The 22,031-nt window shown below is 39.7% G+C and overlaps 1 protein-coding gene across 2 annotated transcripts in view; it reads left to right on the top strand.

Annotated features, from left to right (window-relative positions):
* Positions 1 to 22,031, top strand: part of LOC105006133 (mannosyl-oligosaccharide 1,2-alpha-mannosidase IA) — a 226,817-nt gene that overhangs the window by 120,913 nt on the left and 83,873 nt on the right. For both annotated transcript variants that reach the window (XM_013131541.4, XM_013131542.4), the window contains exon 3: positions 6,252 to 6,367. In XM_013131541.4, the coding sequence (XP_012986995.1) occupies positions 6,252 to 6,367 (116 nt within the window). The remainder of the gene's footprint in view (positions 1 to 6,251; positions 6,368 to 22,031) is intronic.

The raw sequence follows: 22,031 nt of genomic DNA, 5'->3' as shown, positions 1-22,031 counted from the left end.
ATACCAAGTGCAAATACTTAGCTCAATCTGTAATTTGGTTGTACAACCCTAAAGAGCATGCAAGCATGCAATGGCCATTCCTGGTTCTTTAAGGACTCCTTCAGATTTAAAATTGTGGGGGAACCACGATCCGTTCTTCCAACATCTCCTTTTTAATGGTTTCTCAAATAAACATTTGAAGAATCTTTTGAGGTAGATTTTTGAGAGGGTAGGTTCTTCAAATGGTTCTTTGAGGAAACTTTTGAAGGACTTAATTGAAATGCCCTTTGATGTACATTGTAAGTTATAAGGATGCAACCACAGTGTCAATAAAGAAAAGCTAAAGGATCCTTCAATAACCTTTTCTTTTGAGAGGAATGCTTGTTTCTGTTGCATGCTCAGCATTTCACTTGGTTTATGTATCTAGCACAATCTATAGTTGAGTTTTAAAGCCCCAGGCTTTACCTACTGAGGAAAATCTTTTATATGTACTATTTAGTATGTATGTACTCTGTAGTATATTTTAAACATGGGTTGTGTTCTGTTTCATTTCCCAAGTTCATTGAGATATATTTCTGTAACATATTATGACCGGAAGGAAATAGGAGACTTTAACATGTGGTAATTTTCAATATGATGGAATGTTATCCTTGCCGAATAAACATACCCTTCGATCTACACATTATGTCCTCATATTTCTGAACCTTCGACACACCAACTGTAGCAATTACATTTTCACACTTTCCCACAATTTCAGTATTTCTCACTGTGGATGCAGTGTAGGTACGAGGCAAGACAGAGGCACAGAGAGAACGGAGGACTTTTAATAAATAACTAAGATATAACAAACTGAAACTAAGACATGAAAACAGAAACAACGTTACATTGGGACAAAAGCAAACACAAAGGCAGACAAAACACACTACGAAAGGAAGAACTAAAATAGGGCCAGGAACACAGGTGAGGGCAGTTACAAGAAACAGGCATCCGTGCTCTAAATGTCAGAGGGAGGGCGCTGGATCAAGCCTGCCGTGCCAGGATGTGACAGTGGATTTGTACAGTCATGTAAACCTATAATGCTGTAAAAACTAACACAGGCTACAATATAAATGTCAACATGCATTTACATTAACACAAAATAGATATGTCAATATATTATATTACACATTAACTATGCTAATACCAAAAAATGCTGTGTATCGGTTTTTGGGATTCTTTCCAAGGTCCTGGTGGTTTCTGATAGACCTATAACCACAGCTGATTATCTTGAGTCTCAGAGGCTTTTGGTAGACAGGCCTCTTCCCCACAACCATTCATCTTTAATTGTCTTATTTGAACAATAACAACAAACAGTCTGGGGTGTTTGGTCCTTTGGGAACAAGGTTGGAAAGGTTGTATTTTTTTATGTCTTTGTGCTTTGTTCTTTGACGTCTTGTATGTTTCAAATTAAAGCTACTTGTCTATATACAATTGCACTTTGTTATGTGTTTCAGTGCTTGTAATAAAATGCATTTAATAGTGTTCAGATACACTAGACTACAATAGAACATCAAACCACAACACCCATGACTTAGCATGCTGGTGTTTGTGTCTATTTACACATTTTGTGTGATAGCGGTAATATCACAGTAATCCTGTTGTATCATCTGAGTGACATGTATAATCTAGTGCAATGTAGAAGTAGTTCTCTTGTCTTTAACATTGGTTTGACTTATTTGCAATTTTGTTGAATAGATGTCTTTGTTTTGTCCCCAATGCATCGACTCATTTTCTTCTGGACTTGAATAATGTAAAACATATAATATGAAAAATACATTGAATCAAGGGAAAGTCAATATTGTCATTAAAATAACAGTGTAATGTAATTTCTTCATTTTACAGTTACATGCAATTTCCTAATTTTGTCTTGGGTGAGCAACAGTTCTGTCGAATGCTTTTCTGGTAGCGTAACACTTCATGTCAATATATTTTTTGACTTGTGATGACTTAGAAATGACTTACGAAATTGAGACTGAGTTCTCCGTGACGGAACTACTGTGGTTAGAATTCAACACGTCAAGCAGCAAGAGCCCTGCTTCGTGCACCAGAGGTTAAGGCAACACACAAAACCAGTTTCAGCGAACTTGCATAGCAAATATGGGGATATTATTTTGGATTTAAAATACAATCCCCTCTACATTACAAAACCACCTCTTCATCACGCATGCACAATTACCATGGGATGCCCAATACTTGTTTAAAAACTTGTGCTATTCCACACAGATGTTTCAGAATTGGGAAAAGAATTTGAGTGAAAACCTTTTGTGTGATCATTGTGATGTTTGGGTGAAAACGTGGGTTCCTCAAGTGTCTTTTGATAATAGTCATAATTCTGTAGAGCTATGAAGACTGAAATAACCCTGGTTTAGTTCTTCACTCATTAAAATATTTCCGGCCTTGGTTTGCTCATCTCTCTTTATGTGTGACTGTGGGGGAGAGTGAGTTGAAATCTCAGGCATGATCATTTGTTTTTAACTGAACAGCACCACTTACTAACCAAGGCGTCATCAACCAAAAACCAATTTCTAAGTGTGATGACATATCAAACATTGCCAACATATAGGAACCCACATGGCAGACAGCCGTCTGGAGGTTAGAGGTTAGAGGTTAGGGCCAGGAGCTAAATTATTCCTAGGTTTTCCCTGAGGATTGGATCAAGTTAAATGTTGGTTAACTTAAGCTGACAAGCAAATGTTTGAATTTTGAAATGTAGTTGGGAATATTGTTTGGATTTTTTGATGGAAATGTCTGAATAACATTGTACTGTATTTCTGCCAGCTGTCAGTGGATTTAGTGTACACATTTAGGTAGTTTATCAATATATTGATGAACCATGAGTACTTTTTATGTCAGTTTCATTTCTGCAATCCCTATAAGAACTTGTGATAATCAAGAGTTCTACAGTTGAGAATTTACTGTGTCATTTCCAGTAGCTTAATTGCAGCTGGTTAGCAGAAAGTGAATGCTTAATTTTTTTCTGGCAAATAGCTGCAAGTAGGTAATTTATAACACTCACTAATCTGAAGTTTTGGCAGGGAAGTGAATATCTATGCCTAGCATTTTATATTGCTCTTCATTACCACATACAGTAGGATCAAAACAAGGAGAGGACATGTTTCAGGATATAATACAGAAGAGGACATTTACTGGGATCTTATTCCCATCTCAAGAGAGACAAACAATGCCCAGTCTCCTATAAGACAAACCTACAGTACTGATATAGGCTGCAGGTACTCCGTTATACTGCCAATCAGCAATTCATGTCCGCTAACCTAAACCAGTAAATATGGAGGAAGATTTCAAAGCAGTAAAGTGACAGTCTCTTTTTACATTTTCCCTAAACAGCCTGAACCTGCTATCCAAATATATTTTTTTGTTTCCTGTGCTATTTTCTGTTTTTTCCGCCCGCTCTGTCATTCACTGTTACTGCATCTGTGACTGTCTGGGCTCCTGGGAAAGGTGTATCCTCTTATGTGAGAGTGCCCAAGCACTCACTGAAATCCTAGCTGACCAGTGTATTTCTAGCAGAGGATAGAAAGGCAACCTTGTGGTCTAGGAGTTTCATCTAATCTTTATTTTATTGCCCCAGCTCTGATCCTTCCAACTTTGTTATAGGCCATTTTCTGTCGTCCGTTTAGAGATCTATTTGAATTGGATTCGTACATGTTGTTAATGTAAGGATTCTACTTGCTGAAAGCCACTGGACTGAAAAGGTTGAATGTAGCAACTATATATCTGTCACTAACAAATCCAGTCAGGGGTGGTGTTTTAACAGTTGAATATGAACGCAACACACTGGGAAACAAATGCAAATACTGGCTTTACTGTACACTAAGCAGTTGATTTTATTCTGAAAACTGAGGACAATATACAGTATCTCACAGAGCTGAGTACACCCCTCATATTGTTGTTAATATTTGAGTATATCTTTTCATGTGACAACACTGAATAAATGACACTTTGCTACAATGTAAAGTAGTGAGTGTGCAGCTTGTGTGTACATTTGCTGTCCCCTCAAAATAACTCAACACACAGCCATTAATGTCTAAACCGCTGGCAACAAACGTGAGTACACCCCTAAGTGAAAATGTCCAAATTGTGCCCAAAGTGTCAATATATTGTGTGGCCACCTTTATTTTCCAGCACTGCCTTAACTCTCTTGGGCAAGGATTTCATCAGAGCTTCACAGGTTGCCACTAGAGTCCTCTTCCACTCCTCCATGATGACGTCACAGAGCTGGTGGATGTTAGAGACCTTGCGCTCCTCCACCTTCCGTTTGAGGATGCCCCACAGATGCTCAATGGGGTTTAGGTCTGGAGACATGCTTGGCCAGTCCATCACCTTTGCCCTCAACTTCTTTAGCAAGGCAGTGGTCGTCTTGGATGTGTGTTTGGGGTCGTTATCATGTTGGAATACTGCCCTGCGGCCCAGTCTCCGAAGGGAGGGGATCATGCTCTGCTTCAGTATGTCACAGTACATGTCACAGTATGTCACAGTACAATGAACTGTAGCTCTGGATATGAAGCTGAGCACATGCACTCAACTTCTTTGGTCGACCATGGCGAGGCCTGTTCTGAGTGGAACCTGTTCTGTTATACCGCTGTATGGTCTTGGCCACCATGCTGCAGCTCAGTTTCAGGTTCTTGGGAATCTTCTTATAGCCTAGGCAGTCTTTATGTAGAGCAACAATTATTTTTTTCAGATCCCCAGTGAGTTCTTTGCCATGAGGTGCCATGTTGAACTTCCAGTGACCAGTATGAGGGAGTGTAAGAGTGATAACACCAAATTTAACACACATTCACACCTGATACCTTGTAACACTTACGAGTCACATCACACCGGGGAGAGAAAATTGCTAAGATATAACCAAATATTTACAGAAATGTGAGGGGTGTACTCACTTCTGTGAGATACTGTACACTACCGATCAAACGTTTGGGGTCAATCTTCCGTCTAATTGACCCCCATTTAATAACATCAAATTGATCAGAAAGAGTGCACAAAATTATTAATGTTGTAAATGTTTATTGTAGCTGGAAACAGCTGATTTTTTTATGGAATATCCACACAGGCGTACATTATTTACATAGTGACCCATTATCAGCAACCATCACTCCTGTGTTCCAATGGAATGTTGTGTTTGCTAATCCAAGTTTATCATTTTAAGTCTAATTGATCATTAGAAAACCTTTTTTGCAGTTATGTTAGCATGGCTGAAACTGTTGTCCTGATTAAAGAAGCAATAAAACTGTCCTTCTTCAGTGGATTTGATTACAGTCTCAAAATGTCCAGAAACAAAAATCTTTCTTCTGAAAAACTGGTTTTGAGAAATGAAGGCTACTTCATGCGAGAAATTCCCCCAAAAAATGAAGATCTCATACAATGCTGTGTACAACTGTTTTCACAGAACAGCACAAAATGGCTATTAACTGAATAGAAAGAGGAATGGGAGGCCCTGGTACACAACTGAGCAACAGGACAAGTATATTGGTGTCTTGTTTGAGAAATAGATGCCTCACAGGTCCTCAACTGGCAGCTTCATTAAATAATACTTGCAAAGCAAGTAGAAGCCATATCTCAGACAGGCCAATAAAACGAAAACATTAAGGTGGGCATAAGAACACACGTTGGACAGAAGAAGGTTGGATTTTCTTTTATGGACAGACATATCTAAACTTGAGATTTTCAGATCACAAAGTACTTTTGTGAGATGCACTGGTTTCTCTTTTCCAAGCTATTTCAAATATAGCCAGCCATGTTTGCATCTTGTTTTCATGTGAGTAGAAAAATGACATCAAATCTCTCTCTTAAGGGTGGCAGTTTTGAATAAAAGCCTCTGAACATTTCTCATTAAGGTTGTGAAGGGAATTTAATTACTTCAAATTAAGTGCATCTATAACAAGCCATTGGCGCATAGGGACTGTAGTTCCTGCACTGAATAAAATTGGGAATGCAGCTGTCGAGACAGTTAATGTTGTTTAATCAATACTGTTGCAAAAGATCACAGACACAATGTTTGATTCATAAATTATTGTTCAATGTTCATCTTGGTGAGAGACACTTCTCATTCAGCCTGTACAATGTCGCTCCCATATTCCAGATAAACATTGGCAGCTTGATAGCAACCAAGTTGTGCATATCAGGGCAGCCATACATGTATGCTGCATGAGTCAGTCCCTGAACCAACGGGTCTTCCATGTTCCTGACTGGGTTGTGTCCTGTGTGTTTTTCAGGTGGTCTGAGGGGTGCTTCCATCGTAGATTCTCTGGACACGCTTTATATTATGGGATTAATAGACGAATACAATGATGCCAAGGAGTGGGTGGAGACCAGCCTGGACCTGAACTCGGTAAGATCATACTTGTTTACTCTTCAAAGGTCACCATGGGCCCTGCTCTATTTGCACTTCTGGTTAGATGCTAATTCCATATCGTTGTACTGTACTTGTACTTGTTCAATGACAATAAAGTTGAATCTAATCTAAAAGTCACAAATGGTTTTAGAATATTAACGAAACATGTCTTCAGTGGTTATGTATTCAGTTTACGAGGGTATTAACATGTAATCATTTATTGTGGCTAAATAAAGTAGAAATTGTCTGAATCGTACGTACATATCCGTTACCAACATGGCACGTGGATCCCTGGAGCTGCTTGCCTTACCGGCTGGCAGTATCACTGTCACTCACTCTCACTCTACTTGTGCGTTCAACATTCTAGAAAGCTCCGTAGGCATACTGTGAGTGTTTGTGTGTACTGTGAGTGTTTGTGTTTGTGCTTATTTGAAAACACGTGTTTCAGCTCACCATAGCCTAACCAGGTAATACCAGGTGTGCCATTTTTTAAATAAGTATGCAACTTTTAGTTTTCATAAGAAATGTGTATGTATATTTTAGTGAATTGGCAGATTGGCAGTCTGTTCATGACAACAGAAAAACATGCTTCTGTCGCGGTGTTGTAGAGGCAGGACCCTTGAAGCAGCGCAAACTTAAAGAAATTATTTATTATTGATATCACTCACTTAAATAAAGAGCCCCGAACACAAAGAGCAAACAATGACGGACAAACCAAGGCGAACAATGGCAACCTAAATAGGGACCCCAATTAGAGGCAACACGGTGTAGCTGCCTCTAATTGGGGAGAACCAAAAAGGGAACATAGAGGTGCCTAGAGGCACATTTGTAGCCAGGCTGACTGTGATCCCCCAGGTGCTTAGAGATGCCTATATGCCCCCAGCCATGACCTGACATCTTCATATTTTTGGTCGCACCTTATCAAGGATAGCTGGCAAGAGTTGCCCTGTCTTGTCATGGGCATCTATAGGCCTACAGCAGAATTCTCATTTTAAGTGTAGCACACCACCATGACTTATACCATAGACCATAGCCTTTGCTGGAAGGCCCATTCTTAAATATTGTACTTTTTTTGCAAATATAGACATATTCCAGGAAGGGAAATGTTAGAAGCTTTTTGGTGCATGCGGACCTTGAAATTGGTATTAAATTGCATTCCAGGTTCCATTAAGGAGGTCTTAAAATGCATTCTGTTAAACATGATGGAACCTGCAGATACGCTGATTTATGTTGGATGGCCAGTTATCTACTGTACTCCGACACAATCATAAGACAGTCTGACTAGGCCTTTGTTAAGCTGACCTTAACTCAGGAAAGTTCTCACCAGTGGTCATAATGTGCCAGGTGTATTTTAAAATGTTGGTCCCCTGACTGACCCAAAGCCCTATCCATGTAGTTGCACAGTTTGCCAGAGCGAGAGCATAGCACATTCCACAGGGAATAAAACACATCCTGTGCAGCCAACTCTTGCCACCTGATTCATTCTGACCATGCTTTTTTGCTGTGATGCCATTGTTTTACTCTCCCAGAACTGTGCTGTAGGGCTGGAAGAAAGCAGAGAGAGGGAGAACGGAAAAGAGTGGATCAAGAGAGGAGGTCATGGCTTCCCCGTTGAGTAATTCCATGATAATAGACTTCTTCTCGGGGTCCGGAACATAGAGGTCTGCCAGTTTGGACATTATGTAATAACTGAGTGAGTTAAAGCGATACTGCCAGCCGGCAAGGCAAATGGCACCAGGGATCCCTGTGTCTGTTGCTAACGGAGAAGTATACTACCGTGCAAAGGTTTGGGGTCACTTAGAAATGTCATTTTTTTGTCCATTAAAATAACATCAAATTGATCAGAAATACGGCATGGACATTGTTAATGTTGTTAATGACAATTGTAGCTGGAAACGGCTGATAGGTGCACAGAGACCCATTTTCAACAACCAACAATCCTGTGTTCCAATGGCACGTTGTGTTTGCTAATCCAAGTTTATCATTTGAAAAGGCTAATTGATCATAAGAAAACCATTTTGCAATTATGTTAGCACAGCTGAAAAATTGCCTTCTATAGACTAGTTGAGTGTCTGGTGCATCAGGATTTGTGGGTTCGATTACAGGCTCAAAATGGCCAGAAACAAATAACTTTCTTCTGAAACATGGCATTCTATTCAGGCTTTTCCATGCGAGAAATTGCCAAGAAACTGAAGATCTCGTACAATGCTGTGTACTGCTTTCTTCACTGAACAGCGTAAACTGGCTCTAAACAGAATTAAAAGACAAGTGTGAGGCCCCAGGGCACAACTGAGCAAGAGGATAAATACATTAGAGTGTCTAGTTTGAGAACAGGCACCTCACAGGTCCTCAACTAGCAGCTTCATTAAATAGTACCAGAAACTCAGACTCAACGTCAACAGTGAAGAGGCAACTCCAGGATGCTGACCTTCTAGGCAGAGTTGCAAAGAAAAAAACATATCTCAGACTGGCCAATAAAAAGAACAGATTAAGGTGGGCAAAATAATGCAGACATTGGACAGAGGAAGTTTGGGAAACATTTTTATGGACAGACAAATCTAAGTTTGAGGCGTTCGGATCACAAAGAAGAACATTCGTGAGAGGCAGACCAAACCCTGTAGACGGCGCTTGATTGGGGCCAATTTCCTCCTACAGCAGGACAATGACCCGAAGCACAGCTCCAAACTATGCAAGAACTATTTAGGGAAGAAGCAGTCAGCTGGTATTCTGTCTATAATGGAGGGGGCCAGCGGAGTCACCGGATCTCAGCCCTACTGAGCTGTTGTGGAAGCAGCTTGACCGTATGGTAAGAAGTGCCCATCAAACCAAACCAACTTGTGGGAGGTGCTAAAGGAAGCATGAGGTGAAATCTCTTCAGACACACATTGACAACTAGAATGCCAAAGGTCTGCAAGGCTGAAATTGCTTCAAAGGGAGGATTCTTTGAAGAAAGCACAGTTTGAAGGACACCATTATTATTTCAATTAAAAATCATTATTTCTGACTATACTTCCAACTCCGTTCATGTATGTTTTCATGGGAAACAAGGACATTTTTAGGTGACCCCAAACGTTTGAACAGTGGTGTGTATTTGATTCATCCCATTTCAACTAAAATACTATATTCAAGCAATGACACAAAGGGGGTTTGGTAAGGCCAATATGCTATGGTTGAGAGTTGCTCTTAGGCAAAAGCTCTCGAGGACCATTCACACAATCAGCGTTCTGAATTTGAACCACCTGGTTTTAATGACGGTTAGGACTCATGGGGTTACAGAATCAAGTCATTTGAGCAGTACCCAACCACACCTACACATTTAAATGTATCAGATGTTACTCAGTTACCAGTTTATTATCTACAGCCATCCTATACCCGGTCAGGCCATCGCTTGCCTCTGAATTCGTTTGGTCATTGGTTGTAAAAAGTGTCGTAGACATTCCACTGGGATTTCGGTCCACAACGACAGACAGGCCACTCCAACTGAAACCATTTTCTGTAATTTTATGCTTTATTGAATAGAGACAGTGGGGAAAGACAGAAGAGATTGTTTTATCTTAAAGAGCAGCGGGCCGGTGCAACTGAATTACATGGAACAGCCTAGAGCTCTGGACCGTTCAAGGCCACTCATTTTACTTGACATTCAGTTAAACAGTAAATAAATGCCCTGTCTGACTGCTTCATATAAGTCAAGGCCACGTGTGAATGGGTTTGTGTACCTGATCAACTGGCTGCTTAGAGAATATACTATTGAAACGGTATACGAATTACAGTACATCGAGACACTTAGACACTTACACCCACACACCCTTGGAATGCTAGACAATCTATACACCACTAATCATTTATTTTTCAACATGGTAAGGTCTGATTTTGAGAGAATGTTTCAGTTTTCAGCCTCTGTTTCATTTGCCTATATATTTGACTGGTAACAAACATGAATTTGAATTGTACTTTAGCCGGTGCGTCATTTGTCAGGTCACTGCCCAGGTGTACCTAATTAGTTAATTGCTCAAGCCATGGCGTAAATGGTGCGTACTGAGAATTTATTGAGAGCTTTGTCCGAATGGTGAGGCTGTGTGTAGAACCTGTGAACTGACAGTCGCTGCTATTGTTTTATCTTCCCCTGATGGTCACAGGTGACAACTCGCGTTGTCACTGAATGCCTGTCAATCTCTCTCTCGGATTGTCTCCACTCTATAGTGTAGCACAGTCAAATTAAAGACAAGCTTCTCATCACCACAGGCATTTTAACGTAAGGGCTGACCTTAGCTCTAACTGGCAATTTATGACAGTTTGCTTACTTACTTGGCGTAACAACCTCAGAATGTTAAGGTGAACACCAGAAATAGTTTTCAGAGAGCGGACAAGGGTTTTGCCATTGCAGTGCAACTATTCAAATGACCAATGCAACCGGTGAAAAATACATTGAGATCAACAAAGTACCAGAAGAGACATTGATCCTCCTTTTGGAATTTGAATTTACCAACATAGGCTAATCAAGGACTTTTAGAAAACCCTTCCGCGGTTAAGGACTTGTACTTTGTAGCCAATTTGTGCTGTGTTTGCTACTGATGTCTATGGTGGACTGTTCATAGGCCAGCAGATAGGTCTGTGGGAGTTCTAACAGACGAAAGCTAACTTGAGTGTGAGTTCAAATGGGCTAAACGCTGTTTGACATCACTTTGTAATAGCTGGGTGGACCTTCTGACTGTACATAATGGATATATTGCCCAGAGGTCTCCAAACAGGTGAACCCTGCTCTGCCCATGATAATTTCTTGTACCATACCAACATCAATACTGGGTACATAATGGAAAATGTAGAGACTGAGTAATAATTTATTCATGTCAGCAGGATGATAACGCTGAATTACACCTGCTCATCCTCTGTTACTCTCCATATCTCATATTGTCCTAGAAGTAGAAGGCACTGGAGCGAGAAAAGAAGGTTTGGTGACTGCACCTTCAAGCTCTTTTCTTTGAGTACACAAAAACGAAAGCACTCAGACACAAACACACACACAAACAAGGACGTGACACTAGAAACGTGTCTGCCAGCATTGCTGTTCTCTCCTGGGGTATATTTTATCTCCTGAAGTGGAGGAATGCTCTCTTAATGTAGGGCTCTCATGGGACTCTCCTCTGCTCTTTCTTTGACTCGCAAATCTTTCTCTTCTTTCTTGCCCAGTCCGTCTTTCCTTCATGTCCATATTACTGTGTGTGTGTGTGTGTGTGTGTGTGTGTGTTTGTGTGTGTGTCTGTGCGTGCATGTCTACAGTACACTCAGAGAAATTACGTGTTATAAGTAATGATTTGTCCAAGACTAAAAAATGTATTATACGCTTTAAACATAGTCAAATTATTGCGTTTTCAACACTTTTTTCCCACATCTCTTTTCGTTTTTGTAGTTAATTGGAGCTAGCTGCAGAGGGTTAGATAGGTTACATTCAAACTGTTGTAAAACACGGTGACGTCGTCTTTCAGAAAGCCTGTCAGGTGGAAGGGTGGGTTTCACAGGCAGCACTGACATTGGATTGGATGGATTACGGAGAACACATTATTTGAATTTGTTTTACGCGTGTGCCTAGTAAGGAAGGACAACTGCATTTTCTAAGGGTTTCTGTGCATCTGTGCCTTTGTGAGTTGTGTTTCAGTGTGTGTGATCAATGTTTTAAACCAAATCTCCAAATGGATTCCTGAGCCATGGGACTATACTGTTTGAAAAGCACCAATGCCAGTCTGTAGCTGGGAGACAAATCTCCTCATTCCTTTAATCTGATGTTCACATTGAAATCATTTAAACCCTCTGACTGATGCACATCTGTGCCGTACAGTGAACACAGTGTCTGCCATCCATCCCGGTCCGTCGCTGATCATCCTGGTGGCATTGAGCCAGTGCCCACGACGACCGACCTACGTCAATGGCTAAGGCTAAAGAGGGGATTCGAACGTCACTGGTGTTGAGTAACAGAAAAACAAGTATTTGCTATGAACCACCCACGCACGTTGTCCTTCTCCAGCAGAGACAGGATGTCAGTGGGCTGCCTTGACCTCGTGCACGGTCAGGGCATGGCACCCTCAGTCAAGCATCCCCTCATACGCTACATGACCACAGCAACCCTCATTACTGAAGCCCCGTTGAGCTCCGTGGAGCCTTGTGGAGCCACGCTCGCTGTGGACTTGAAGTCAGACCAGGTCAGCCAGCAGGGCTACTGAGGTAGAGAATGAAGGCCTGTTCCAGGTCTCAGACAGCTGCAGGACCTGCTACGATTTGCTCAATGATCTCCCAGAAATCAGACCCCAACCGCCAATCTACTTTAACTGAGGGAGGGAAAACCGTACCGTGGGTTCACTTTTCAGTTTAGAACCGCTGAGAATCGCAAATGGATGAATACAATGTATGTGTGTCTTCGGTGCAATAATTCAGCCTGAGTATAGGTTCAGAGTATCAGTGTTGTAGGGTACATTGTGTCACTGTAGTGGGTTACATTGTGTTAGTGTACTAGGATGCATTGAGTTAGTGTAGTAGGATACATATTATCAGTGTAGTAAGATACATTGTGTCAGTGTAGAAGGATACATTGTCTCAGTGTAGTAATATGCATTGTGTCAGTGTAGTAGGATACATTGCTTCAGTGCAGTAGGATACATTGTCTCAGTGTGGTAGGATACATGGTGTTAGTGTAGTGGGGTACATTGTGTTTGTGTAGAAGGGTACATTGTGTCAGTGTAGTAGGATACATCATGTTGTTGTAGTAGGATACATTCTGTTAGTGTAGTAGGATAAACTGTGTTAGTGTAGTAGGATACATTGTGTTTGTGTAGCTGGATACATTGTATTAGTATAGTCGGATACATTGTGTCTGTGTAGAAGGGTACATTGTGTTAGTGTAGTAAGGTACATTGTGTCAGTGTAGTAGGATAAACTGTGTTAGTGTAGTAGGATGCATCATGTTGTTGTAGTAGGATACATAGTGTCAGTGTAGTAGGATACATTGTCTCAGTGTAGTAGGATACATGGTCTCAGTGTAGTAGGATACATTATGTAAGTGTAGTAGGATACATTGTGTCAGTGTAGTAGGATACATTGAGTTAGTGTAGTAGGATACATATTATCAGTGTAGTAAGATACATTGTGTCAGTGTAGTAGGATACATTGTGTTTGTGTAGCTGGATACATTGTATTAGTGTAGTCGGATACATTGTGTCTGTGTAGAAGGGTACATTGTGTTAGTGTAGTAAGGTACATTGTGTCAGTGTAGTAGGATAAACTGTGTTAGTGTAGTAGGATGCATCATGTTGTTGTAGTAGGATACATAGTGTCAGTGTAGTAGGATACATTGTCTCAGTGTAGTAGGATACATGGTCTCAGTGTAGTAGGATACATTATGTAAGTGTAGTAGGATACATTGTGTCAGTGTAGCAGGATACATTGTGTCAGTGTAGTAGGATACATTGAGTTAGTGTAGTAGGATACATATTATCAGTGTAGTAAGATACATTGTGTCAGTGTAGTAGGATACATTGAGTTAGTGTAGTAGGATACATATTATCAGTGTAGTAGGATACATTGTGTCAGTGTAGAAGGATACATTGTGTTATTGTAGTAGGATGCATTGTGTCAGTGTAGTAGGATACATTGTGTCAGTTTAGGAGGATACATTGTGTCAGTGTAGTAGGATGCATTGTGTTAGTGTAGTAGGATACATTGTGTCAGTGTAGTAGGATACATTGTGTCAGTGTAGTAGGGTACATTGTGTCAGTGTAGTAGGATACATTGTGTCAGTGTAGTAGGATGCATTGTGTCAGTGTAGTAGGATACATTGTGTCAGTGTAGTAAGATACATTGTGTCAGTGTAGAAGGATACATTGTGTTATTGTAGTAGGATGCATTGTGTTTGTGTAGTAGGATACATTGTGTCAGTGTAGTAGGATACATTGTGTCAGTGTAGTAGGATGCATTGTGTCAGTGTAGTAGGATACATTGTGTTAGTGTAGTAGGATACATTGTGTCAGTGTAGTAGGATACATTGTGTCAGTGTAGTAGGATACATTGTGTCAGTGTAGTAGGATACATTGTGTCAGTGTAGAAGGATGCATTGTGTCAGTGTAGTAGGATACATTGTGTTAGTGTAGTAGGATACATTGTGTCAGTGTAGTAGGATACATTGTGTCAGTGTAGTAGGATACATTGTGTCAGTGTAGTAAGATACATTGTGTCAGTGTAGAAGGATACATTGTGTTATTGTAGTAGGATGCATTGCGTTTGTGTAGTAGGATACATTGTGTCAGTGTAGTAGGATACATTGTGTCAGTGTAGTAGGATGCATTGTGTTAGTGTAGTAGGATACATTGTGTCAGTGTAGTAGGATACATTGTGTCAGTGTAGTAGGATACATTGTGTCAGTGTAGTAGGATGCATTGTGTCAATGTAGTAGGATACATTGTGTCAGTGTAGTAGGATACATTGTGTCAGTGTAGTAGGATACATTGAGTTAGTGTAGTAGGATACATTGTGTCAGTGTAGTAGGATACATTGTGTCAGTGTAGTAGGATACATTGTGTCAGTGTAGTAGGATACATTGTGTCAGTGTAGTAGGATACATTGTGTTATTGTAGTATGATGCATTGTGTTTGTGTAGTAGTATACATTGTGTCAGTGTAGTAGGATACATTGTGTCAGTGTAGTAGGATACATTGTGTTAGTGTAGCAGGATACATTGTGTCAGTGTAGTAGGATACATTGAGTTAGTGTAGTAGGATACATATTATCAGTGTAGTAAGATACATTGTGTCAGTGTAGTAGGATACATTGAGTTAGTGTAGTAGGATACATATTATCAGTGTAGTAGGATACATTGTGTCAGTGTAGAAGGATACATTGTGTTATTGTAGTAGGATGCATTGTGTCAGTGTAGTAGGATACATTGTGTCAGTTTAGGAGGATACATTGTGTCAGTGTAGTAGGATGCATTGTGTTAGTGTAGTAGGATACATTGTGTCAGTGTAGTAGGATACATTGTGTCAGTGTAGTAGGGTACATTGTGTCAGTGTAGTAGGATACATTGTGTCAGTGTAGTAGGATGCATTGTGTCAGTGTAGTAGGATACATTGTGTCAGTGTAGTAAGATACATTGTGTCAGTGTAGAAGGATACATTGTGTTATTGTAGTAGGATGCATTGCGTTTGTGTAGTAGGATACATTGTGTCAGTGTAGTAGGATACATTGTGTCAGTGTAGTAGGATGCATTGTGTTAGTGTAGTAGGATACATTGTGTCAGTGTAGTAGGATACATTGTGTCAGTGTAGTAGGATACATTGTGTCAGTGTAGTAGGATGCATTGTGTCAGTGTAGTAGGATACATTGTGTCAGTGTAGTAGGATACATTGTGTCAGTGTAGTAGGATACATTGAGTTAGTGTAGTAGGATACATTGTGTCAGTGTAGTAGGATACATTGTGTCAGTGTAGTAGGATACATTGTGTCAGTGTAGTAGGATACATTGTGTTATTGTAGTATGATGCATTGTGTTTGTGTAGTAGTATACATTGTGTCAGTGTAGTAGGATACATTGTGTCAGTGTAGTAGGATACATTGTGTTAGTGTAGCAGGATACATTGTGTCAGTGTAGTAGGATACATTGAGTTAGTGTAGTAGGATACATATTATCAGTGTAGTAAGATACATTGTGTCAGTGTAGTAGGATACATTGAGTTAGTGTAGTAGGATACATATTATCAGTGTAGTAGGATACATTGTGTCAGTGTAGAAGGATACATTGTGTTATTGTAGTAGGATGCATTGTGTCAGTGTAGTAGGATACATTGTGTCAGTTTAGGAGGATACATTGTGTCAGTGTAGTAGGATGCATTGTGTTAGTGTAGTAGGATACATTGTGTCAGTGTAGTAGGATACATTGTGTCAGTGTAGTAGGGTACATTGTGTCAGTGTAGTAGGATACATTGTGTCAGTGTAGTAGGATGCATTGTGTCAGTGTAGTAGGATACATTGTGTCAGTGTAGTAAGATACATTGTGTCAGTGTAGAAGGATACATTGTGTTATTGTAGTAGGATGCATTGTGTTTGTGTAGTAGGATACATTGTGTCAGTGTAGTAGGATACATTGTGTCAGTGTAGTAGGATGCATTGTGTCAGTGTAGTAGGATACATTGTGTTAGTGTAGTAGGATACATTGTGTCAGTGTAGTAGGATACATTGTGTCAGTGTAGTAGGATACATTGTGTCAGTGTAGTAGGATACATTGTGTCAGTGTAGTAGGATACATTGTGTTAGTGTAGAAGGATGCATTGTGTCAGTGTAGTAGGATACATTGTGTTAGTGTAGTAGGATACATTGTGTCAGTGTAGTAGGATACATTGTGTCAGTGTAGTAGGATACATTGTGTCAGTGTAGTAAGATACATTGTGTCAGTGTAGAAGGATACATTGTGTTATTGTAGTAGGATGCATTGCGTTTGTGTAGTAGGATACATTGTGTCAGTGTAGTAGGATACATTGTGTCAGTGTAGTAGGATGCATTGTGTTAGTGTAGTAGGATACATTGTGTCAGTGTAGTAGGATACATTGTGTCAGTGTAGTAGGATACATTGTGTCAGTGTAGTAGGATGCATTGTGTCAGTGTAGTAGGATACATTGTGTCAGTGTAGTAGGATACATTGTGTCAGTGTAGTAGGATACATTGAGTTAGTGTAGTGTAGTAGGATACATTGTGTCAGTGTAGTAGGATACATTGTGTCAGTGTAGTAGGATACATTGTGTCAGTGTAGTAGGATGCATTGTGTCAGTGTAGTAGGATACATTGTGTTAGTGTAGTAGGATACATTGTGTCAGTGTAGTAGGATACATTGTGTCAGTGTAGTAGGATACATTGTGTCAGTTTAGGAGGATACATTGTGTCAGTGTAGTAGGATACATTGTGTTAGTGTAGTAGGATACATTGTGTCAGTGTAGAAGGATACATTGTGTTATTGTAGTAGGATGCATTGTGCTTGTGTAGTAGGATACATTGTATCAGTGTAGTAGGATACATTGTGTCAGTGTAGTAGGATGCATTGTGTTAGTGTAGTAGGATACATTGTGTCAGTGTAGTAGGATACATTGTGTCAGTGTAGTAGGATGCATTGTGTCAGTGTAGTAGGACACATTGTGTTAGTGTAGTAGGATACATTGTGTCAGTGTAGTAGGATACATTGTGTCAGTGTAGTAGGATACATTGTGTCAGTTTAGGAGGATACATTGTGTCAGTGTAGTAGGATACATTGTGTTAGTGTAGTAGGATACATTGTGTCAGTGTAGAAGGATACATTGTGTTATTGTAGTAGGATGCATTGTGTTTGTGTAGTAGGATACATTGTGTCAGTGTAGTAGGATACATTGTGTCAGTGTAGTAGGATACATTGTGTCAGTGTAGTAGGATGCATTGTGTTAGTGTAGTAGGATACATTGTGTCAGTGTAGTAGGATACATTGTGTCAGTGTAGTAGGATGCATTGTGTCAGTGTAGTAGGATACATTGTGTTAGTGTAGTAGGATACATTGTGTCAGTGTAGTAGGATACATTGTGTCAGTGTAGTAGGATACATTGTGTCAGTGTAGTAGGATACATTGTGTTAGTGTAGTAGGATACATTGTGTCAGTTTAGGAGGATACATAACACAATTACACGATAACATCGTGGCAACACATTTATGTTGTGGATATGACCTTTTTACCTTATGTAGGAATTATATTACTTTGAATATAATATGTTTATCATATATAGGCAATACATTATTATTCTGAATATGAACTATTTATCATGTATAGACAACACATTATTATTCTGAATATTAACTATTTATCATGTATAGACAACACATTATTATTCTGAATATGAACTATTTATCATGTATAGGCAACACATAATTATTATGAATATGAACTATTTATCATGTATAGGCTACACATTATTATTCTGAATATGATCTATTTATCATGTATAGACAACACATTATTATTCTGAATATGAACTATTTATCATGTATAGACAACACATTATTATTCTGAATATGAACTATTTATCATGTATAGGCAACACATAATTATTCTGAATATGAACTATTTATCATGTATAGACAACACATTATTATTCTGAATATGTTTTTTTTTAATCAAATATATTCTGAATGCAAAACACTTTATCATATCTGTGCATGTATAGGTTGCCAGAAGTGTAAAATGTGAAGTCACGCTACTAAACTGAGTCATCCCACACTGAAGTTATTTGGTCCTGATATGAACACATTGTGTGAACTGCAACATATCAGCATACGATGAACTTGGCCAGTCTCTGGGGGCTCGATAAGTGGTACCATGCTCTCTCGACTGACGGCCAACCATTGAACTTTATTGTCAACACAAGCTTTGTTTGGGCTGGAGTTTCCACAAATCTGGTAACTAAAACACACATTCTATTCTACTCTACTCCGCCTGCCTCCTCCACACTAGGTCATTTGCCAACAGAAGACAAAATATCTGTTATTCTCTCAACAAATTTTAAGGGAATCGATGTTGCATTAATTCCTTAATGGTGAACTGTGGTTTGGAATTAAGAATGGATTCCCCTTTCCCATCTTTGGAAAGATACATGTAGAAGATTCATGATCAAAAACAGCAAATGTACTGTGTTTACTGTGTTTATTAAGGCAACCAAACATAGATTATCCCTGAAGTCCTTTGCTTTGTCTTGTTACACAGTCAACTCCTGCTCATATAACGATTGGGCATTCAGTGGTTCTCAGACATCAAACGTCACTCATTTGACCTTTTGGAATGACAACAGTTAGCCTAAGGGAACATGGCAAGATTTCAGTTTTTCCCTGCTCTTCTGGCCTGTTTACGGATAGCATGCTTTGATATGCAAGCATCGGCGCTCCCTCCGGGCATAGAAAAAGCAACACAAGAGATTAACACAGCTACTTCCTCTCAGCCCCCTCTAAACAAAACCCACAAGAGGCTTTCCAAAGTTGATGTCTCAATTCAGACGTCTAGCAGAAATTGCTTAGGCTGGATGTGCTAATTATCTAGTCAGTTGATGGCCTCAGTTAAAGCACCTGATTTTTCTAGAGGAACTCTAATTACCATATGTGGCAGTTGGTCGGGAAGCTCTCTGACGCGAGATAGAAGAGACTCATCTACAGACTCTGTCATTGATCTTGAGAAATAAAGAAGACAGGGCTATATTCTGTAGATATATGAAGGAATGTACACGTAGACATGTCAGAAAAAGGATAACTCTCATTGCTATCCTGTTAGCAGTCCGGAAGTGAAAAATAAGGGAAATGTACGACACACAGCAGCTCTTAATACTGCCCTTGGTTCTGTTAAATTTTTAACATATTCGCAAACCTCAAAATTATTTTTCCTACAAGGGAGACAATCTAAACGATTGTTACTGTGATGGAGAGAGCCGGAGAGTTGAGAAGTGCAAAAGAGAAGAATTAAAGCAGAGAGCTTCGTATGAGAGAAAATGGGAGATGGATCTGTCAATTGGGGATGAAACCCAACCAGAAAAACTCAATTCATCACTTTCTATTAGCAGCCCTGATGAGAGACAGGGATTGGAGACCTGCCAATAGAATAGACTAACCAGAGAACTCAACCCTAAGAAAATGGCACCTTCAAATAAACTATAATGCTGTAATACAGAATCCTGATCTATTAAAAGTTCCACCAAGCACCCAAAGCATTAATCAAGACATATCTATATCTAATAACTTAAGCTTGAAATGTACAGCTTTTGGATATTTTGCTATGTACAAAATTAAGTGGACGCTATCCAAAGATGCTTGTCTTTCTAATTGTTTGAGTCACTGAAGGTGATCCAAGTGTTGGATCAGACAATTCTGTTGTTAGAGGAGCTTATCAGGTTTTAAATCTGTAGTTGGTTTTTCTTTTGGCAGAAGAGGATATAGTTATTCTACAAACTTTATGAATTATCTCAGTAGTTCAAAGAAAAATGCACGGACCAGTTTCCCTTCTCTATCCCAAAGCAATAAAAATGCACTCACTGGAGTGAATTTGTAATTTATATTAAAATAGTTTTACATTTCATCAAAATTAAGAAGAAATTAAATGAAGTATAATTGATGTTTCTGAACTCAATTTTTCATACTGAAACCAAAGCTTATTAATATCATTCAGAGAAGAAACACAAATGGCATGGAGAATGTTATTGGCACCCAAGGCCTATGTGGTTGTATATCATTTGGCAAAGATAACTGCATTTAAACGGTCCATGTAAACAAACATCGTCACTGGCATCTTGGCCGACACTTCAGCTGCAAACCGCAGAGTTGCATTTGTGATGTTTAGGAGTTGCAATTGCTGATTTCAGCTCTTGCCATATATTTTCCATGGGAATAAGATCTGGATTCATTGCTGCCCACTTTAGAACAGTCCAGCATTTCTTCTTAAGTAATTTTTGCTGTATTTGGGGTCGCTCTCCTGTGGAAAGATCAACAACCTTCCACTCAGAACCAGTTTTTGGACACTAGATTGAATGTTGAGTGCCAAAACACCTCGATAATCAACTGATTCTATAATCACTACCATAATAACTGTTATCAAACCTCCCTCACATTTGAATGTAGATAGATTATTCTTTTCTTTGTATGCTTCATTTTCTTTGTAGGCCTATCGAATTTCCCAAAGAGCTCCAATTTTGGGTAATCTGTCCACAGAAAATGGGAATAAATACTACTGTCATTAGGAACACAATGCTTGTAGCCTAAATTCACTCCAGCACCTATCTCCTATTGGCAAAATTTTCTTATCGAACCACAGCGCATTCTCTTTTGAGGGTAAACTGTATGTGTTAATTTGGTCATTTTCAAGCAGTTGAAATTAAATACTATAATATAGTGGTGTTGTTGCCAGCAGTTTTCCCTGGAATGTAATTATTGTTATAGATACATACTTTACATATTTACACCCTGCTGTACTGTACCAGTTAGCTTTCACCCCAAATTGTGAATTCAATTTCTAAATTTGATGTGCTTAATATCCTGAATTCCTGCTTGTTTCTGTCAAGATCATTAATGGATAGGAATACCAACAAGAACCCATCTAGTTTGAACTCCTCGTGTCTTCAGGTGGGTTATTACTGTGACATGAAAGTAAACAAGCATGGCTGTGGCCTTATCATGTCCAAAGCTCCAGTGTGACACCTCTGAAGACAAGATTATGTCAACATGCTTTAGATGTTTTCCAATTAGGTGTAAGCATTTCCATAGCAAAATGTATTTTGCCACTTTGTACAACCAAGTGGCTGAATTCAAAAACAGATCAAAGTTTGGAGTGATCCCTAATAATCCATTAGGCCCCTTTCCCGGGAGTGGCTCGACGTCAGTCAAAGAGATGGCCTGTCCGCTGAGCAGAGACCCCCCGGGGCAATTGATCGGAGGAGCGAGGGAAGTGAGTGGTGACGGATGGACCTCACCAGCCCGGTGACAAAGTGTGGCCAGGAGTGTAAATTCCGACTGGGTACCTTTGAGACACCGACGAGGTTGCTGTTTGTCATGGCCCACCCTTACTGAGTTGTCTCCGGTCCCGTCTCGCCCTGCCGAGCCAATCAGCAGCCAATGCTGCACAACCACATCGATAG

This window comes from Esox lucius, chromosome 20, assembly GCF_011004845.1.
Source record: "Esox lucius isolate fEsoLuc1 chromosome 20, fEsoLuc1.pri, whole genome shotgun sequence".
Classification (NCBI taxonomy): domain Eukaryota; kingdom Metazoa; phylum Chordata; class Actinopteri; order Esociformes; family Esocidae; genus Esox; species Esox lucius.
This window is presented reverse-complemented; position numbering and strand designations above follow the sequence as displayed.